At 48.1% G+C, this 21884-nt stretch overlaps 1 protein-coding gene across 4 annotated transcripts in view; it reads left to right on the forward strand.

Moving 5' to 3' along the window:
* The window catches only part of prkg1 (protein kinase cGMP-dependent 1), a gene marked incomplete at its 5' end in the record, with an annotated part of 198903 nt that overhangs the window by 161956 nt on the left and 15063 nt on the right, over positions 1-21884 (forward strand). For 3 of the 4 annotated variants that reach the window (XM_080788787.1, XM_080788789.1, XM_080788788.1), the window contains one exon: positions 20280-20376. In XM_080788787.1, the coding sequence (XP_080644913.1) occupies positions 20280-20376 (97 nt within the window). Of the gene's footprint in view, positions 1-17194; positions 18546-20279; positions 20377-21884 lie in introns of those variants that run through there. The other variant, XM_080788790.1, reaches the window with a different exon arrangement.

Raw genomic sequence — 21884 nt, forward strand, 5'->3', positions numbered from 1 at the left:
GGCACAGCTAGGTCACCATGGGCGGATTTTTTTTCAAACTTAACTTATGGCTTCTGACTGTAGTTTGTAATCATCTCTCTTATCATGATATGATGACTCGCTGTACGGCTGTAGTGCATGTGTGTGAGCTGCTGTACTACCTAAATAACTCATTTTTAGGGGTTAGGGCATTGTAAAAACGCTAAAATAAAGGCGTGCGCGCGGGAGTCGCTCGCCAAGCAGTCTGGCGTCAAGTTCAAAGTCCGCCTATGTAGGTCACCCCTGTAAATAACTTTTTCATCCACGGTGAAATCCATGAATTACGCTGTTACTTTATAGCACCTTTTATCATATGACAACTGTACGTAGATATGTTATCCTTTCTCCCCAAAATACAGTGTGTCACGAGGAACACAGTCGTTTAACCACTTAAACCCCAGCATTCCTATTCTGGGGGGAACATTCACCAACAATAGCAGATCTACAAGCTCGACATGTTGTGAGCTTGTAGATCTGCCATTTTTGGTGGTGGAGACTAAACACTGAAAAAGAACAGTTTAACCTAGAGGGTAGTTAAACTGATCTGACATTGATCAATTACAAATAGGATCAAAGTATTCTGAGGCACCCCTATAGACTTTAAGCCCTCATAGACTGTAGTGTAGGCTATATTATGCACATTGTCACTGTTAGTTGGAAACCCTGTGACGGGCTTGGAAAACAGCAACTGAGGCTTTGGGAGAAGGCTTTTAAGCACAGCAGGTGGATGGTGATATAGGAGGAAGAGTGGGGTGGACATTAGACTAGCCTCGGAAACCCAGACGTTTTTATTTCCAGGGAGAAAAAAAAAGTCTGGGTCTGAGTCCACTTCAATTCGGCATAGAGTAGCGCAAACATTGCTCACTCTCTGCTGATTTCTGATTGTCTGCACCTTTGTAAAATTGACATACACACGCACACATGTACACACACACGCTCTCTCTGTCGCTCTAAGTAATTAGTCTCATCATCTCATGTCGCGCAGCTGCGCATATATTCTCCCGGCGGATCCTGCCGGGAGCTGCCTATGCCATAAAAAGCATAGGTGAGTTCCAGGCTAACATTAGACCAGCTCAGTGGCCTTGTGGTTAGAGTGTCCGCCCTGAGACTGGGAGCTCAGGGTTCGATCCCCAAAGACTCTACAAATGGGACCCAGTGCCTCCCTGCTTGACACTCAGCATCAAGGTTTGGATTGGGGGTGGGAAGTGAGGACGCTGGCGTCGACTGTTCGCCGCTTGACCTCCCAATGTATGAATGAATGAACCATTTTAAGCGCTTTGAGTAGGCATGTAGTGCATAGAAAAGCGCCATAAAAATGCAATTCATTATTAGACAGTCTTTGATGGACAGCAGGTAGATGATGATAGTGTGACGGCCCCTGTACCTTTAAGGAATGTGCACGCTGTTCTGTGTCAGGCGTGCTTAAAGAGTAGGTAACATTTTTGGCACTACTTTCCCCAATTTAATTGTGTAATAATTGTGAACACAATGGTCAATACAACTATAGTGTCATTGTGTGTACTTTGGGAGCTGTCAGAAGAAGGAGGTTACAACTCCCGAAGCACCGCCCATTCACCTCGGAAAGTGACGAGTCAATATGGCGCGTCATCACGGGGGGATCTGGTCGGGCCCCCATAGGATTACATTGAAAAGTGGCTGTGGGAATTACCATATTAAACACTCTACGAAGGGAGTAAATACATAACTTTGTTAACGACCATGACCGGTGATATTTCGGCCATCACACGTTATGTTTTCTTAATAATTGATAAGACCGTTTTTGCAATATCCATAGTGAAACAGAGCTAGCATAGGTGGCTATAAATCTCGGCAGCTGCAGTCGCGAGGGGCGTGTCTTCACTCCGCTCCAGGCTTAGAGCTAGAGCGGGACTCGGCACCAAGCCGACGATTAGTTGCTATCTGCGGGTAGACAAGCTTGGAGACTCGGTGGATGGATTATGGAGGTCCCCCCTTCCCCCACACGCACACACACACACACACAGCTCAGTCCGCTGGTCATTTTTCTGGGTTAACCCTGTCCAGCTGTACACATTACAATAACATTTCAATAAACTTGAATTGGCTGGCAGCTAGTGTGTCTATTCTTTCATTACAACTGTTGTTTTCCGATATGGGATAATTTGAAATCTGGTGTAAATACTGTGTTCTTTCAAATGTGTCTGTAAGGGATGAGCTGTGTTGAGGCAGCCGGACACAATGAATGATTTATTAATTTATTATTCATCATATTCGGTACAAACTACAAAGGCATGGTTGCATTGGTTGGTGCCACGGTGGAGAATACGATAATATAACGCACATCCTCCGGTCTTGGTGCTGAGCCAAACAGATCATAATCGAAAACAAGGGCTCGCAGCCTCCCATTTTCTAATGCTCCAGGACAGGTGACTTTATTCACGAACACAGCAACGTTTCGACCCATATGGTCTTTCTCAAGTATAAGTGAGATAACAGGAAATTAGTATTTTCATACAGATGCCACGGTGGTCGGCCTTCCTCAGCGACATTGCTACACCCCCCGATCACACACCGCTTTGGCATAGTGTTTTTGAGAGAAAATAAAATGATATCTATCTAATATATCTATCATGTGCGTGCGTACTGCGTAGTGTGTGCTGTGCTAAGAGCCAGGCGTAAAATCCGTCAAAGTAACGTGGAACTTGGAAGTAACTTCTGCAGTCCTTTTCCCCCGGGCTGCTAGGGCTGATAAGGAAGTGGGCGTATCTATCCGAGTTAGCATTGCAAAAAGACATCTCTCTGCCGTCCACTGTTGACGTCACACAACCGCGTCATCAACAGATTCCGAAGATTTTCCCCAAAATGGTGGATGTAATGATTTTATTTTATAAACCTAAAATGTCAAATGAGTATTTTACCCCCAGACATTTGTTATATATCGTTGGAAAACGTAAATGTTTTCTTAGAGACGTGTGTCAACAGTTTTGCAAATAAAAAACATGTTACCCTCTCTTTAACCCAATCCCTTTGCAGTGCTGGATTGGGAGGGCGGAGCTGGCAATCTGCAGAAGGGGAGACACCTGGCCAGTGTCCTCCCCAAACACTATTAAAGCACCTGCTGTGTTAATGTTCTGGTCTCTCCATTCCTCCTCAGGCAGCCACACCAGGGCACCTGTAGTTTTGGTTACCTTTTGTTAATTGGGCAGTGTTCCCTGCCAGCTTCATTTGGAACTAAATATTTGATTACCTTTATTAATTAATTATTGAATAAAACATATGCACGTGTACTTCCAAAGTCCTGTAACATAAGATTAAGATTAAGAGGACCTCCGTTGTACTCTACTAAGTCTATTCATATAAAATGGCTGATATAGCTCACAAAATGTTTCACTGCGATACGTTGTAACTGTGAGCTTGTAGATCTGCTATTTTCAGCAAATGTTTGCCGATATTATAATATGCCCAGGATAGGGATTCTAGGGTTCATTTGATTAATATCACCTTTGCAGAGTGGAACCCACAAACGCATCTATGCAGGCCCCGCCCCAAAATAAATATAGTGTTGCACTATATATGTAATGTTTTATATGGTCAATATGTTTATTGGTGTGACTTTCGCTCCTTAAAACGTTGCAAGGTAAATGTTTGCGGACATAACACTGTAACAGGGAGTCCCCAGGGGGTCCCCAGCTAAATGATAGTTTGGAACCAAAATGGACCATTGGTTTCATTTGTACACTCTCAAGAGTTAAATTAACATTGATTTTGCAATATGAATTGGGGGGGGGTCTCAGAGATAGAAATGACATTAAACGGGGGTCCGTAGTCTAATGCATGGCAAGGGGGTCCTTGAAATTAAACTGGTTGAAAATCACTTCTAGCAACTGTAAAAGGCTCATACATACTCATCAGTTTTTGGTGATGGGTTATCACCGCGGTGTAGTTTTTAAAGGGTTGGAAAACTACACCATTACCAGTCAGTCGCGGTGATGATCAGCTATCACCGCGGACACAGACCCCCATCTCTCTGTTTTTTTACTATCAGACAAGTCTTTTCACCCCCGTTCACTGATTGGTCTAGAAGTTGGGTAAACCACAGGGAGGCAGGGTCAATCCTTTAAGGACATCACCGCGAGTACGATGGCCTCAACTCTTATCACCGTTTTAGGTGATAAGATAGATTTTTGGTGATAACCTATCACCGAAAACTGGTGTATGAGCCTTAAAACATCTTCTCTTATGGGGGTCCCTGGCATATATTTTTTAAATGGGGGGTCCGCGGGGCTATAACGAGTGTAAATTTGGGGGGTCCTTGCCATGAATAATTTTGGGAGCCACTGATCCACAGTATATAGGATCTACTAAAACAATTATTTACAATTAAAGCATTAAAACCCTCTGCATTTTGGATCGTATATGCGACACCACTGTTTGTTATTATTGTGCGGTATACTGATTTGCACGCTAAAGACGATCGACAATTGAATTACAAACGTTTAATTGAAGAAGTCAACGATACTTGCCTTTTTACTGTAAGAGAAGAATAACGACGTCCGTGTCAAACAAGTTGTCCCATTCATCAAAAAGATCTCAAAGTATGGGCATTTGTTTTGTTTTTCCCACGTTAAAGCAAAACAAAGTCTTTTCGTTTCCCGTCGCATTGCGAGCTGGTTTCCATTGCTCCTCTACATGTGCGCTCAGGTCCTGTCTAGAGACCGCCTACCGCAGTGGTATTCAATTGGCGGGCCACATGCGGCCCGCGGAGCGCCCCCTTGTGGCCCCTGAAATAATTTTGGAGAAAAAAAAAGTTTTTCTTTTTTTTGTTGGAGAATAATATGAGGGCTAATAAAAGTTACAGGTATGGTGTGTGCGATATTAATTGTGATATTACCATAATGACGGTAATCATTAAAGGACCACTTTTCAACCTATCTTCATATAGCAGGACAATATGTCTATACAGCTCATTACTGTGTGGAAATATACATAATTCTTCGTGTTTGAGCACAAAAAGCATTTTGAGAACCCACAAATTTCAGCGCTTTGCGCGCACACAATCATTCTACAGTTGTGGCCCCCGGCCTAATCTAATTGAATACCCCTGGCCTACCGTATCCGGTAATTTGTACACGCAACGTTATGCAAGCACCGTTTCATATCCTGCTCTGGACACACAGACCGGATCCACATTCGGCAAACCCGCAAAGTCGGTGGAGGAGGATTTGTTTTACATCGGTGGAGGAGGGAGGAGGGACGGGCGACGGAGCTTTATGATTGGACAGAACTCGGACGGGGGGGGAGATATTAGATTGGAGAGAAATTATTTCGGGGGACGTTTACTATGGTATAGGAACGGGGCGGACGGGGGAGCGCGGCCATTGGAAAGGAATGGATCTATAGCGAGGTATAGACGGCCCGGTCGCTCTGACCTGAGATCAGATTCATACGAGGTTTCCACTGGACACACACTACTGGTCTGATTAACCCATTCTGACCTGAGATCAGATTCTTAAAAATGTCAGTCGTTTGTTCGATTTTTCAAAAATAGCAGACCTACAAGCTCGTAGCGCGCCACTCGGTGGCGCGCTATGAGCTTGTAGATCTGCTATTTTTCAATAGCTAAAGCATAACACCAAAACGGGTCCCCGTTCAGAATGCGTTAAGCGCCACCGTGCCCCCCCTTTTTTTCTTTTCTTTTTTTGAGTGGTGCAACCACTCCTGCAACCAGCAATGTCCGTGACGTTCACCTATTTACAGTATGTGACGTTCACCCACCCACCTATGTATGTGTGAGCACCAGTAGGAGTGCCAGTAGGGGCGCTGTTGTGCCATGCAGAAACAGAGAGAGAGAGAGAGAGAGACAGTGCTGACAGACTGTTGCCCGCTAATGAGAGAGAGAGAGAGAGAGAGAGAGAGAGAGAGGAGGGGGGGGGGGGGAGAGAGAGGGGAGTTGCACCACTCGGTTCACACGGGTGTAATTTTTTTGATACCAATACGTTTGTGCTTTTTACTCAAGTACAGTTTGACGTCCGGACTTTTACTTGTAACGGAGTATAGTTCCACATATACTTTTCTCCATCACTGCTCTCTCTGTAAAGTTGTGTATATGTGTTTAAGGTCTCATGCTGTGTGTGTGTGTGTGTGTGTGTGTGTGTGTGTGTGTGTGTGTGTGTGTGTGTGTGTGTGTGTGTGTGCGCGTGTGTCATGCAGCCTGCTGACAGAGGCCTTGTAAAACCACGCAGGTTAAATACGCTCTTTCATTCTCCCATGTTGCCGTGGGCAACGGTCCCTGTACTGGGGGGGGGGGGGGGGGGGGGTTAATACGTGTTATGACAGCTGTATGGACACGGACACACACACACACACAGAGAAGCTCGCTAATCACTGTGGTATGGTATTTAAGAGACGCAGGGTGGATTTGTCTGAAGCGGACGTGCGTGTGTGGCATGCTAGGTTGTGAGCTGTTTGGAGTGGTTACTATCTGCTCTGAGTAGGGTGTTCCTGCTGAGCGGTTTGCGGTAGATGGTGGTGTTAAATAAGCCATCTGCGCTCTTGAATATTGTCAAGTCTAAAAAGTTAATTCTGTCATTGTCGAACTCCATGGTAAAAGTTAGGTATTTGGTAGTGGAGTTAATATATTGATGGAACAAATGCAGCTCATCAGTAGTACCTTTCCATATTAAAGCCACATCGTCAATGTATCTACGCCAGAGTGTAATTTTGGGGAGGAAAACATTGTTCACAGGGTTGTAAATAAACCGTTCTTCCCAAAAGCCCATGACCAAGCAGGCATAAGAAGGGGCAAATGCACTGCCCATGGCAGTCCCTTGACATTGTAGGTAAAAGTTACCAGAGTATTTGAAAAAGTTGTTAGAGAGAATAATCTCAGCTAGATCAGTCAGAAAGGCTGAGGGGGGCAATGTGTGTGCCGGGCGTGTACCCAAATAATGGGAAATAGCTTCTAGGCCAGCATTATGCGGTATACATGTGTATAGGCTCTGCACATCAAGTGTAGCTAAAATCACATCATCATGTTCACACTTCAGGTTGTTGATTAAATTAAGAACATCAGTCGTGTCACCAAGGTAAGAAGGTAAATTTTGTACATGGTTTCTTAAAAAATAGTCAACATATTGAGACAGAGGTTCAGTTAAGCTGCCTATGGACGACACTATAGGGCGGAGGGGTGGGTTCACCAGGGTTTTATGAATTTTGGGAACACCATAAATGACTGGGCACACTGGGTGATCTTTAACCAAAAATGTCTTTTCCTTGTCTGTAATGAAGCCTCTTTTGTGAGACGCATCGAGGAAGGCATCGATCTTGGTTTTGTCAAATGTGACAATAGAGGGGCATAGATTCGATGCAGGGAGAAAGGATGACTTCTTTTTAAAAGGGGTGGGTTCTCTAATATTCACAGGTACAGGTTCATTTACAATGGGGTCACAGTTACTGGTACTGTTACTATTCAGAACAGCAGGTCTAGAGAAAAAATATTTAAGGTGTAGTATTCTAAGGATACGCTCAGTGTTCAGGACGGAGGTTAAAGGTATATTCAGTGATTTCACTCAAAAAAAACCTTAGGTTTCATTTTTGGCTGTGGGACCTAAGCCTTTCATCCAATCAGGATAGAGAGCCAAAAACGAAACCTAAGGTTTTTTTACCCCCCCCCCAGGGGTTAACTGGGGACAGGGAGGATCTCCTTATATGGTCAGCACACTCTATAGTAGGGAGGATTATCACAACAAAACAAAAAAAATAAGTGATATTTGAATTAAGTGAAATCACTGAATATACCTTTAATCACAGGACGGAACATTAAAGGTATATTCAGTGATTTCACTTAATTCAAATATCACTTATTGTCTGGTGCCTGGTGCACCGTGAAATGCGCTCCGTAGCAGCAAATCGCTGGGCGGCTCTGATTCAATGGCACTAAATATCCCCGCGGGCTTTTTAAAGGACCACTTCACCACTTTTCAACCTATCTTCATATATAATAGGTCCTCACTAATAATCACGAAAAAACGGTGCAATTTTTTTCAACTCGGTCTGTGTCTCATATAGGAGGGCTGTGGGCAGTTCGGAAACCGTCTTCCAGTGACATCATCGATGGGGAATGCAAGCTAATAGAAACTGCAGGCTTTCTAGTCCTGAAAAGTTGCAATGCAAAAATGGAAGCCATCGTTCTCACGATAATGAAAATCTAAAATATTTTTGTAAAAGAAACTTGTTTTAAAAATAAGCCTGGCTAATGATGATGTCACTGGAAGACGGTTTCTAAACTGCCCACAGCCGTCCTATGAGACACAGACTGTGTAGAAAATAATTGTGCCATTTTTTCATCATTATTAGTGAGGACCTATTATATGAAGATAGGTTGAAAAGTGGTGAAGTGGTCCTTTAACAGACACTCTTAAACCAGAGGGACTTCCAGTAAGCAAGGGAAACGCTTATATGTCAAATGCATAGACATATAGTAATCTATAGGATCATAGTAAATCAAGAACCTATATCTACCGTCTGTCTAAATAGTATAGCCTAGTAGAGTAATACAAACATAATGTGTGTGTGTGTGTGTGTGTGTGTGTGTGTGTGTGTGTGTGTGTGTGTGTGTGTGTGTGTGTGTGTGTGTGTGCAAGAGTGACAGAGAGAGAGAGTAGTAGTAGTAGGCAGGCATCACCGTAATCACCTAAAATTCTCTAAACACATTTATCGTCGCACCTTTGGCCTCTCTCTTGCTGTCTGTGAATCTCATGTCAGGTGGTGATGTGTCAGGTTTCCTCTTATAGCATAGTGGACAGGACAGAGCGCGCACACACACACACACACACACACACACACACACACACACACACACACACACACACACAGTCACACCAGGTGTCTCTGTCTGTCTGTCTGTCTGTCCATCGCTTCACACTACTGGACAGTGGGCGTGTGTTGCTATGGAAATGGTAAACAGAAAAACAACCAGCCGTGTGGTTGTCATGGTCAGTTTCCATTCTACATGTAATGTTATATCACTTCACTTAACCCATTCTGAACGGGAACCCATTTTGGTGTTAGCATCATGTTATGCTTTAGCTATTGAAAAATAGCAGATCTACAAGCTCATAGCGCGCCACCGAGTGGCGCGCTACGAGCTTGTAGGTCTGCTATTTTTTGAAAAATCGAAGAACGACTGACATTTTTTTAAATCTGATCTCAGGTCAGAATGGGTTAATCGGACCAGTGTGTGTCCAGTGGAAACCTCGTATGAATCTGATCTCAGGTCAGAATGGGTTAACATTGAGACTTGCTCTAAAGCAGAGGTGGTGCAACTTTGACGATGGCGAGGGGCCACTATATATTTCCACACTCACTCCAGAGGAGCCCACGTTGCATATTACTGTCGTGGCAAAAAAAATAGCCGATCTACAGTGCGACGCGTTTCGAGCTTGTGTAGATCAGCAATCTTTTTTGCTTATATTTGAATTGAAATCCTAAAAATAAATGTTATTTATTGGAATCCTGAAAAATAAGTATAAATAACCTTTTTTTTTTTCTTTTTTCAAATGGATTTAGTTATATTAATCAGCTTAGCAAGGCTGCTCACTTATGGGAGTTTGCGCCCCCTAGCGTAAACACAGAAGCATTATATAAACTCACAGACAATTTTGGCTGGGACTTTGAGACGTGATGACGTTGAGAACCGCCCACCGGTGCGCTAGTATAAAAGCGCGTCAACGTCCCTTAGTCTCCATTCATTTGTTTCTTCTCATGTGTGTAACACAGCGCAAGCGAAGTCTCCCTAAGGTTTAGCATCTGAGTTATTTCCATAAGGACGAGAAAACTTCTCGGTACCGCGGAAACTGCTTTCCTAGAGGCTTCGAGAAGTAAAGAAAAACGGTAAGTCCGTTTTTCCTTAACCAAGGTTAATAATAACTTGGTGGGTGATGTAACTTGTGTGGTGGCTCGAGCCCTGCTAAGTTTCTTTACCCGTGTGACGGTCTTTGACACGGCTAGCAATAGCGTGTTTTTGCTTCCACACAAACTTCGGTGACTTAAGGTCCCGAACGTGTGACGGGCTAGAAACGGCCTCGACCCTTTGTTAGTTTCCACACGGGTGCCGGCATCGGTGGCTGCTACCATTAGCCCGCTGTAGCCGACACAGCACACGCACGTCCCGCGGCCCCGAAGCCCGTGACGGCGTGGTGAGCTGCACGAGATATAGTAATATTTTTTGCTTAGCTCTCACGTCTGTGTTGACGGCCTGCTTTAACAGCTAGTGTATCCGACACAGCACACGCACGTCCCGCGGCCCCGAAGCCCGTGACGGCGTGGTGAGCTGCACAAGATATAGTAATATTTTTTGCTTAGCTCTCACGTCTGTGTTGACGGCCTGCTTTAACAGCTAGTGTATCCGACACAGCACACGCACGTCCCGCGGCCCCGAAGCCCGTGACGGCGTGGTGAGCTGCATAAGATATAGTAATATTTTTTGCTTAGCTCTCACGTCTGTGTTGACGGCCTGCTTTAACAGCTAGTGTATCCGACACAGCACATGCACGTCCCGCGGCCCCGAAGCCCGTGACGGCGTGGTGAGCTGCACAAGATATAGTAATATTTTTGCTTAGCTCTCACGTCTGTGTTGACGGCCTGCTTTAACAGCTAGTGTAGCCGACACAGCACACGCACGTCCCGCGGCCCCGAAGCCCGTGACGGCGTGGTGAGCTGCACGAAATATAGTAATATTTTTGCTTAGCTCTCACGTCTGTGTTGACGGCCTGCTTTAACAGCTAGTGTAGCCGACACAGCACACGCACGTCCCGCGGCCCCGAAGCCCGTGACGGCGTGGTGAGCTGCACAAGATATAGTAATATTTCTGCTTAGCTCTCACGTCTGTGTTGACGGCCTGCTTTAACAGCTAGTGTAGCCGACACAGCACACGCACGTCCCGCGGCCCCGAAGCCCGTGACGGCGTGGTGAGCTGCACAAAAATATAGTAATATTTCTGCTTAGCTCTCACGTTTGTGTTGACGGCCTGCATTAACAGCTAATAATAGCTCTTTTTTTTTTCGGCCTCCACATACAACGCCCCGCGGCCTTCTAGCCCGTGGCGCCGTGTATTCTAAACAGCATATAGTAATATTTCTGTTTAGCTCTCACGTTTGTGTTGACGGCCTGCGTTAACAGCTAATAATAGCTCTTCTCTCGGCCTCCACATACAACGTCCCGCGGCCTTTCGAGCCCGCGGCAGCGTGGTGATCTGAAACGCGCAGCCTTGTGAAACTGATTGATTAAACTCGCAGTTACTGTTGTAACCAGGGTTATATGAACCAGCGAGCCTTGCCTGTAACGTGTTCGCCCACGAAGCCTCCACCTACGTGGCTGCTTGTAACTCTGCTCTTCGTTTCCACGTGCTTCTAAGCCTCGTGTGATGGCAGAGTCCCCGACCACAACCCGTCGCCAACGCCGCCGCGCCTGGGCGGACGCTCACAGCCAGTGCATACAAGGGGCGTGCAAGACCTGCAAGGGCCTGCTCGCCCATGACGACTTGCATGACGAGTGTCTCTACTGCCTGGGCTATGGCAACCTCTATTGCACAGAAGGCCTACACTGCCGCTCTGAAACAAGGAGCCAGGCACTGGTCCCCTGCATGGAGGCGCCGCTCTCCGACGCCCCGATGATTCAAACAGCATATAGTGATATGCCTGTTTAGCTCTCACGCTGTGCTGACGATCTGGGTGAACAGCTAGTGATAGCTCTTTCCCCAGCTTCCACACACGACGTCCCGCGGCCCTTCGAGCCCACGGCAGCGTGTTGTCTGAAACTTACAGCCCTGTGAAACTGATTGATAAAACTCGAGGGTACTGTTAGTAACCCGGGTGGCATGAATCAGCGAACCATGCTGGTAGCGTGTTCGCCCACGGAGCCTCCGCCTACGTGGCTGATGGCTCGGGCTGCTGCTTCGCACCCCACTGATGTGGCGGTCTGCGACTCAGCTATCGCTGCACTTAGCTTGTAAGAGCGGCCATTGAAGCGGAGGTTACTGACGTAACTAGGGCTCCTTAATCGGCGAGCCCTGCCTGCGATGTCCGCCCACGCCTCTCTTGACCTTACAGGATGAGGCGGCTGCCCGCAGCGGCATGCCACTTCCTGCCTGGACCCTCACTAAACGTGGCTGCCGGTTGGCCGCCACTAGAGGTTACATGTGTAACCAAGGCCGCTCGCTTATGGCTAGAACGATGGTTACGTTCGTAACCCCTCGTTCTATGGGCCGGCGAATGCTTGGCTACCGCCTCCGTCGCGTGTTTCCTGGCTGACAGGAATGAATGGCGCTTGACGGCTTCGCCCCGGCTTCCACTTAGACGTCGCCGCCTTGGTTCCATGCCGGGTGACGGTCTGTGAGAACGGCCATGGATGGCCCTGTTCTCCTGTGACACCGGCGAGTCTGGTCTACGGCTCCCGTCACGTGCCTCCTGGTTTCCAGGGGAAGGTGGCTGCCTCCGACTTGTCAACTTTGCCCCGGGTTTTCTACCTGGACAATGCCAGCACGGTCCCCCACGGATGGGCGACCTCAGGAAACAATTGATTTCCACGCTGTGTGACGGTCTGATGATGGCTATGGACGGGCTCTTAGCCTGTGAGTCGGGCTGTTGCTGGTGGCTGCCTATGACCGGAGGTCTGTGGCTGGCTTGCCTGGTTGATGACCGCACACTTGTCTTGGCTTCGCCAAACTCGGGCCCCCCCCATCGGCGGACGACCTCGCGGGAACTGCTCACCGAACCTGGGGATCACTCTCGTGACCTCGGTTTCCTTTGCTCCAGCTAGTGATGTTCATTCCTAGCATTCCACCTAACGTGTCTGCCCACTGACCCGGGCAGCACAGGGCTGGTGCAATGTGGTTCCCATGCTGTGACGGACTGTGGGGGCGGCTAAGCGACGGCCCTGCTAAGCCCCCACACGCCCGCGGCGCCTCTACAGTAGCTGGCGACAGCCCTGTCCTGAGTCCCCGCTTGTATCTTGTTCAATAAGGTGACGGCTTTCGCGACTGCTAGTGATAGCTCTGTCCTACCCACTTTACATGACTGGATACTAACCTGCTTTATTGTTTCCTTTACATCCTAGCTGAGGATGTCTGTGGCAACCAGAGCCCGCCGTCGGCAACGTCGCGCCCATGAGGACGACGACAGCCAGCGTCCGCAGAAGACCTGCAGGTCGTGCCCGGGCCTGATCGCCCGGGCCGACAGGCACGACGAGTGCCTGTACTGTCTGGGCTACGGCCACGCCGTGGAGGCGATGGAGAAACCGGGGCGGTGTACACACTGCCTGGATTTCTCTGACATGATCGTACGATGTAGGATTAAGCGTACACAGAGGGCATACCAGGCCCAACGGGACGCCCTCGTCCAGATCAAAGAGGATGAGGCCCAGCGCGGAATGTCTGCGGCACGGGGGTCCCGCAGAGGCCCTCCACGGAGGACCTGCGCACTGGAGGCCTGCAGGGGTTTCATAGAGGGAGGAGACAGACATAGTCTCTGCCTCTACTGCTTGGGGACGGCTCACGCGGAGAATGCCCTCACGGGGGAGGGCCCCTCCTGCACCCCGTGCAACAGCATGAGGTCCCCTGGCCTTAGGGAGTCGCGCCTCCGTGAAGTGCGGATGCACTTCGACAGGCCGGAGAATCGGCAGGTCGTCGGAACCCCGAAACCCACGGCGAGGTTCTTCGGAGGACTGCCTCGGGCGGCTCCGAGGACGACTGCCCCCCGGGCGGGGCCCATCCCGGCCCCGCGGACCGGCATCCGCAACGCGCCGTCTCTTCCCCCACGACCTGTGGATGTGATGGATGAGGGGATGCCGTACAACGGGGTCCCCGTCGCCTTCGACAGGGCCGACGTCGCCGGGCAGGGGAACATGGATGACGTGCAACAGGTGGATTCGCCCCTGCTGCACGGGGCCGTGGCGTTCCCTCTGGTCGCTGCGGTGGCCTTCCTAGGACGTGGGTCGACGGTGCAGGCTAGGGTGACCCCCGCCCTCCGCCAGGGCAGACTGAGAGGGGTCCCCATAACCCCCCTAAGTTCGACCAGGAGGGCTGTTGGAGTGGACGGCGTGGCTTTTCCGACCGTGATGCGCCATCAGGGCCGTCTCGGAGTGGGGGGCCGACGCCCTTCCCCGTCCTACGGGACGTGCTCTCCTGAGGGGCACGACCGATGGGGGCAGCTGTAGGGGGCCAGACTGGACGTCTTTGCCTCTCTCCCCTCCGCCTTGCGGTCCCGGGCTTGTCAGGGAGGGGTCTCGGACCTCGCCTTTTGGACCACGCTCTAGGGATAATGGCCGGTCGGGACTTGCCCCACCTCCTTCCCCTATGAGGGACCTCGATAAGGGTAGGGGTCTCGGGCCCCACCCTCAGTCCTCGGAGGGAGAATGGAGGTTGATCAGGAAATGTGCACGCTCTTAGCCCCTGTACATTTTCTGTAGTATTACTGTTGTTTTTCTGTTTTCTGTATCTGCTCTGTATTGTTTTTTCTTGAATAAATAATACATGAGAACTGACGCTGTCACCGCCTGAAACTTCTTGGAGGGCGTGAGCCGATGTGTGGGGTGGTATAACCCACGACTGGGTCAGTTTCCTACGGGAGCTGTCCCAGGCCCGGTAGGTCACGCCCGTTTGCTTTTTCATTGGTGAATGAGGGCTCCTGTGCACCCACCTCTTGTGAGAGGATGGGCTATTCATGGGGCGTCCATAGGGCAGGACGGCACCGGTGTTACCCCGCTGCTTTCTCGCAAGAGAAAGGGGGGGGGGGGGGCGTGAGGCCGCTTCTAGGCCTGGGTGCTTTGGACGGCTATTTGGTGGTGTTTTCACTTCAAATATTCGCGGGCAGGGTTCTGTTGCGCATGATTTGAGATGGCGATTGTTTGAGGACTGGTGTTCACCAGCTCAAGTGGTGCCTTTTCAAGCGCCAGTGAGGGTCGTTCTGTCGTTCCTCCAGGACCTCTTGGATAAAGGCAGAGCCTTTAGTACTGTCAAGGTGTATCTGGCTGCTATCTCTGCCTGCCACATCGGTTTGAGGACAAGACGGTGGGCCAGCTCCCGCTGGTACGCCAGTTCATGAAGGGAGCTAGTCGTCTCCTTCCGGTGACTAAGTCTTTGGTCCCTTCATGGGACCTTGCTTTGGTTCTGGACTCTCTGTCCCGACCACCGTTTGAGCCCTTGGAGGAGTTGGGTATGAAGCTATTGTCGCTGAAGACAGCGTTGTTAATAAGCTTTGATGACCGCTAAGAGGGTCGGTGATATCCATGCGTTGTCCACGAGTGCGGAATGCATGAGGTTTAATGGGGATGCTAGGGTGGTCATGAAGACCAATCCGGCGTTTTTACCTAAGAACCGCCTGGCTACCCTGGTACCGATGGACCTGGTGGCGTTCTGTCCGCCCCCCTTTGCCTCTGAGGAGGAGAGGAGGAGGCATAACCTCTGTCCGGTGAGGGCATTGAGGTTGTATTTGGACAAAACTAAGGCGACAAGGAAGACTACACAGCTGTTTGTCTCCTGGGATCCCAAGACTGTGGGACTGCCTATCTCGAAGATTAGGCTTTCCCAGTGGATCGTGGAGGCTATAGAGCGGGCTTACTCTGGTAGGAATATAGTGCCTCCCATAGGGTTGAAGGCGCATTCCACGAGGGGTATGGCGTCATCCTGGGCCCTCTGTAGGGGGGTCTCTGTTCAGGATGTTTGTTCCGCTGCAAGCTGGGCATCGTCTTCCACTTTTGCCACCTTCTATAGGCTGGATGTGACAGCAGCGCCGATGGCGCATGCGGTCCTGAGCGTGGCCTCCAGTTAGTGGAGTGACTCGGCTCCCTGGGGGGACATTGGTTTTCTCCAGGGTGCTGAGCTGGTTGTTCTGTCGGCTCCTCTTAGGCGCTTATGACAGACCTGGGCCTGGTTGGCTTTCCCAAGGAGGGGCAGTAGTCCTTTTGGGGACGTACTGTGGTCCTTGCTCACAGATGGTACGGGCCCTAAGGGTCCAGACTTCGCGATGACAATAAGGGAGTTAATAAAGTCTCCCATAAGTGAGCAGCCTTGCTAAGCTGATTAATATAACTAGGGGTTACGTATGTAACCAAAGTTATATAACAGCGAGCAAGGCTGCTCACTAGGATTCCCTTCTTGTTGCTTGAGAAGAGAACAATTGTTATCGAATGGAGACTAAGGGACGTTGACGCGCTTTTATACTAGCGCACCGGTGGGCGGTTCTCAACGTCATCACGTCTCAAAGTCCCAGCCAAAATTGTCTGTGAGTTTATATAATGCTTCTGTGTTTACGCTAGGGGGCGCAAACTCCCATAAGTGAGCAGCCTTGCTCGCTGTTATATAACTTTGGTTACATACGTAACCCCTAGTTATAGTTATATGTTAACTTTATATGAACTAAATCCAAACACATTGGACGAACAAAAGCGGGTCATGTTATTGCATGTTTGGAATTGTATAACAGCTGAAATCAATGATATATCAGTATTCTGATATTAACCTGAGGGCAGCGTTAAGTGAAGTTGCCCATGTATGCTGAGTCTAAAGTCACCAATCACAATATTGGACCCCTAAACGTTTACAGGGTTATACCTTCACCCATTTAGACCCATGAGTAAATGTATTAATTGTATTATTTATCGGTACAGAATCTCAGGGCGCAACATTTAGAAAATGATGAGCAGTCGCACGCACCCCTGTAGTAGCAGCAGCAGGAGCACCGTGTAAATGTGGGAGACGGTTAACCCACTCTGACCTGAGATCAGATTCATACGAGGTTTCCACTGGGACAACACACTGGTCTGATTATAACCCATTCTGACCTGAGATCAGATTTAAAAAAAAATGTCAGTCGTTCTTTGGATTTTTCAAAAATAGCAGATCTACAAGGTCGTAGCGCGCCACTCGGTGGCGCGCTACGACCTTGTAGATCTGCTATTTTTAAATAGCTAAAGCACGACATGATGCTATAACACCATAAAATGGGTCCCCGCCCAAAATGGGTTAACGACCATGGGGCCTCTGAGCAACTTTTCCCACGTGCTAAAAATACCGCCAGCCACGCGCTAGGGGCTCTCTCTCCATGCAGTCAGCGTGTAGTGATATATATATATGCAGTGGCAACTGACTGAGGGGAAACTGTGCTCTGTTTTGGCACGGAGAAGGAACTCCCCCGATAAACGGTTTCTGTTCTTGAAGTGCTTGCATGGTCACTATAGTGCGTCTCAGTGTCTGGAGGAGGACTGGCCCAGCTGCGGGGTTTTGAACCACTCGGTTTGGACTGTCTTCAAGTGGTTGGGAAACTCCAGGAGTCCCTCTCCTCTCTCTTCTTCTCTGTGGTGATTTACTTACTGGACTAGACTCTGAAGCTGTGTCCGTGCATTTTAGTATTGACTGGAACATATTGTGATGGGGACTTGAGAGCAGTTCAATCTTCCTGGGAGAAGTAATTGAAGGAACGTATGCTTTCAGTGTCTTTGCATTCTGTCTTTGTGCAGACGACGGCACACGGCCCGACATATAATCGACCGGATATATAACACGAGAAACCACCACGGGTTTTTTCCTCCCTCTTAAGATCTATTATATTTCTGTTGTTTTCTCGGACACGACGATGCCTTGCTCAGAGGCATTCTTCCACTGTGGATTCTGACAGCGTATATATAACCGGTTCATTTTGGTTGGACCTAGTAGTGCCGACTAATACATGCAGACGCCGTCCGGGGAGCTGGCTCACCCACGTCACCTCGGACCACGAACACCACCACCACCACCTCCGCCGCAGTCCCTTGGAGGACCCCTAGCCGAGACGACCCTCCCCTGCCCCCACTATGTGAAGTGGAAATGGAGACAGAGATCCTCGTTTGAGACGCTCTGCAGAACCTTCTCGTGAAAAAAGGAGACCCCCCACCGGACGTCCATTTAGTCGATTGACCATTCGAATATCACCTAGTTTTCTTTTCTTCGTTCTTTTATTATTATGTGATACATACACGAGCTGAAGTATATCCACGCAGCTGACCAGACCAGGTCCTGCTGGGGCTTGTCAGAGAAGCTGCAGGGCTGTGGCTCTTTTAGAGACCGCATCGTTCCGCGTGACGCGCTTTTTTTCACGTTTTAAAAGTGTCGTTCGGATCGAAAACGGATCGAGCTGCGTGTATATATATATATATACGGTCAGTCACACTGAGCGACTTCCGGACGTTTTTAGAGGACCTGAACATACACACGTATACAGTGTATATACAGAACGGCCGTGCCGCAGCTACAGTAATAGAATACACACGGCCCCCGTCCCTATACACACACCCGGCCGACGCGTCCTGCTGAACGCTCATATACCCCGTGCTGTGGGACTGACGGAGAGTGTACAGTGTACGTCGACCATGAGAGATTTATTACTCCCCGTCCCACTGAGGAGGCGCAGAGAGGCCTCCTCTTCGTCCTCGTCACCGCCTCCTCCCTGCCCCGTCGTCTCCTACTCCGTTCACACCTCCAAGACGTTCCCCTTCTTCAAGGTGGTCAAATGCTGCAGGTATACACGAACGACTCTCCAATCCAATCCACTCCACTTCATTTGTACTTGTGTAACACAACAGTATAGTTGAAACAAAGTGCTGTACAAAAAAAAAAAAGAATACTAAAATACCGAAGGGGCGAAATACAAGAATACAAAAACAGGGCAACATATTAAAGGGATTGTGACATTAAAAAAAAAAAGGTTTTGGAATTGTTCTTATTTTTTTTTAGGTTTTCTAATCTCAATTGCACTCAAAAAACCTGAACTTTTAACATTCAGTATAGATTTTCTGTGATCTGGGGTTTTCTGGCTCAAACAGGTGCTCTGATTTGCCGGCAGTTTGTGATGTAAGAGCCTGCAAATCCCATGTATGTCAATGGGATTTGCCAGCAGATGTCACTGTTTTCACTGTGTTGCCTGTTTTCGTTGTAGCTCAAAAGGCTTCCAAACCCCAAAGAAAACTTCAGACCACAGAAAATCCACTGAATGTTCAAAGTTCAGGTTTTTTGGGTGTAATTGAGGTCATAAAACCTAAAAGAAAAAAGAAAAATGAATGAAAATGAATGTCATAAAACGTTTAAAGGCAAAATGCAATGGAAGCAGCGACTCTTAGTCGGCATGTTCGAACGAACGCCAGGGAGTATACAAGTGAGTTTTCACAGACGTGATATAGGCAAAGGGTTTGAGAAGCTCTAGCATGAGGTGGAAGTTCATTCCACAGTGTGGGCGCTACAACGGAAAATGACCTACCCCCCCCCCCCCCCCCCCCCCCCACAGACTACAGCCCCAAGTCAGGGTCTCCTAGTCTAGAGTCTAGACGCAGTCTCAAACGAGGCTATAGGAATGTGGTGTAGAGAATCTGATTCGCAAAAAACTCAGTGTCCGTGTGTAGACGTTTTCATGTGCTGTTCAGACTGCTTATATACAAACAATGCGACTCCAATCTGGATAGGATGCTAATTGGATTTGTGCTGCTCTTTAAACCAGTTATAGTGACCTGCTTTGAATCTGTCTCACCACTTGGGTCAAATTTCCGCTCTGTCCTCTCTCTCTCCTCTCTCTCTCTCTCTCTCTCTCTCTCTCTCTCTCTCTCTGCATCTGTCTCCTCTCTCTTCTAATATTCTCTAAATCATGCAGCAACCTGTTGGTTGACATTTGTATGTGATACAAGTTACAACATCTCTCTCTCTCCTTCTCTCTTTTCTTTCACTGCCCTATTCTACTTCGCCATATATGCCACTATAGCGACGCAACGTGGTTTGAAAGTGGTTTATATATTTATATTTAACCACTGAAATCCTCTATCTTCTTCTGATGGAGAGAAACCAGACCCCGAGTGTCCGACTGACTGTATACGTCTCTCTCTTCCTCTGCCTCTTGTTTACTTTCACAGCGAATCTCTTCGGGCCAGAAATAGCCAATTTTTACGAGCGCTGCAGTGTGCTTGTAAACCGGCTATTTTTATAATGCCAAGAATAAGGGGGGCGTTGGGGTTCAAGCAGTTAACGCATAAAAAGTATTTGTGACTAAATAACAACTCATCTTTCTCGTTCTTTTTTTTTAACCCATTTCCAGAATTCACCAGGTGTGTTGATTCCGTCGACTAATTCTATGACTATACCTTTTTTCCCACTGACGAACTAAATGGAAGCTATATCGTGCAAAAAAGAGTACACATTGACCGTAAATAATGAAGTATATAAAACGACGACGTGTGACGTTTTTTGTGTGTGTTCGTTCGCATGCCAGGTACGAGGCGGAGAACGCCTTCTTCTCCAACCTGCGGCTGGTGGACTTCAACATCATCGACACGCTGGGAGTCGGAGGCTTCGGGCGCGTCGAACTGGTACGACGATATGCGTCTTTTTCACTTTCGTCTCACTGTCCTGTCTTTGTCTGTTTTACACCCATTCTGACCTGAGACCAGATTCTATACGAGGTTTCCCACTGGACAACACACACTGGTCCGATGAACCCGCATTCTGACCTGAGATCAGATTCTATAAAAAAAAAAGTCACAGTCGTTCTTCGATTTTTCAAAAATAGCAGACCTATACAAGCTCGTAGGCGCGCTATGAGCTTGTAGATCTGCAGTTGCTCAGGGAGGCCATCTTGGAATCAGGTTCGATGTGCGTTCTATTCAATATGTTTACACATATCCGCACACTGACGGCAGAGGAAACCATGCGCTATAGGCTAGTGGTTTTCAACCACTAGCCTATAGGACGGTCCCAGGTGGTCCCCCCCCCCCCCCCAGCTAAATGGTCCCTTATACCCTTATAGACGTTTAACTCTTGAGAGCGTGACATTTTACACACGTTTTAGAGTTTTAATTATTGTCAAACATCTGCATTACTTCCTTTACAAGAAGTCTACAAAATTTGAGAATGTATGGAATAATTGTCATTTTGATCGTTTGCCTGCAACGGCATGGAATTATCCAACGACAACAAAAATATTCTTAGCTTGTGGGTCTGAGAGGCTCGATCAATCTCATCTCATCTCATCTCATCTCATTGGCAATCTAAATGTAAAAGGAAGAAGCAAGCTGCAGCGAATAGTAAACGTAGCCTCAAAAATAATTGGGAAGTGACAGCAACAAGTAGGCTGTATCTACAAGGAGGTACTTCGTAAAAAAGCTATCAAGATAGCAAACGACCCCCCTCATCCACAATGCAGGGAGTTCGAACTACTTCCCTCTGGTAGACGGTACAAAGTACCAAGAGCTAACCGTAACATTTTTAAAAATTCTTTCATACCAAATGCCATTAAGGCACTAAATGATACCATGTCTCGCTAGATTTGTTTGTTTTCCAATGTATCTACCACTGTTGTCCTGCACTTTTTTGCCATGAGAAAATAATTGTGTTAAGTGTTGTTGCTGTTGTTGTAACCGTTTGTTTTTTACTGATTGAGACCGAAGATGAATTTCCACACGTGGACAATAAATGAAACTAACTAACTAACTAACTAACTAACATCAAACGGTGGTTCCGTGGCTCAAAGGCGGAATAAATAACGGGCCTTGAAATGAAAAGGGTTGAAACCCACCGCGATAACCTGCTCACCGGGAGCTGTCAGGGGGTCAAGTGCCTTGCTCAAGGACACGTCGACGCAAAGCAAAGGAGGAACCATGCAGGAATCGAGCCGGGGGACCTTTTGATTCCCGGACACTCTTAACCCATTCTGACCTGAGATCAGATTCATACGAGGTTTCCACTGCGGACACACACTGGTCTGATTAACCCATTCCGACCTGAGATCAGATTAAAAAAATGTCAGTCGTTCTTCGATTTTTCAAAAATAGCAGACCTACAAGCTCGTAGCGCGCCACTCGCCACACTATTTTTCAAT

This window comes from Protomyctophum bolini (assembly GCF_963924005.1).
Source record: "Protomyctophum bolini genome assembly, chromosome: 18".
Taxonomy (NCBI): Eukaryota; Metazoa; Chordata; class Actinopteri; order Myctophiformes; family Myctophidae; genus Protomyctophum; species Protomyctophum bolini.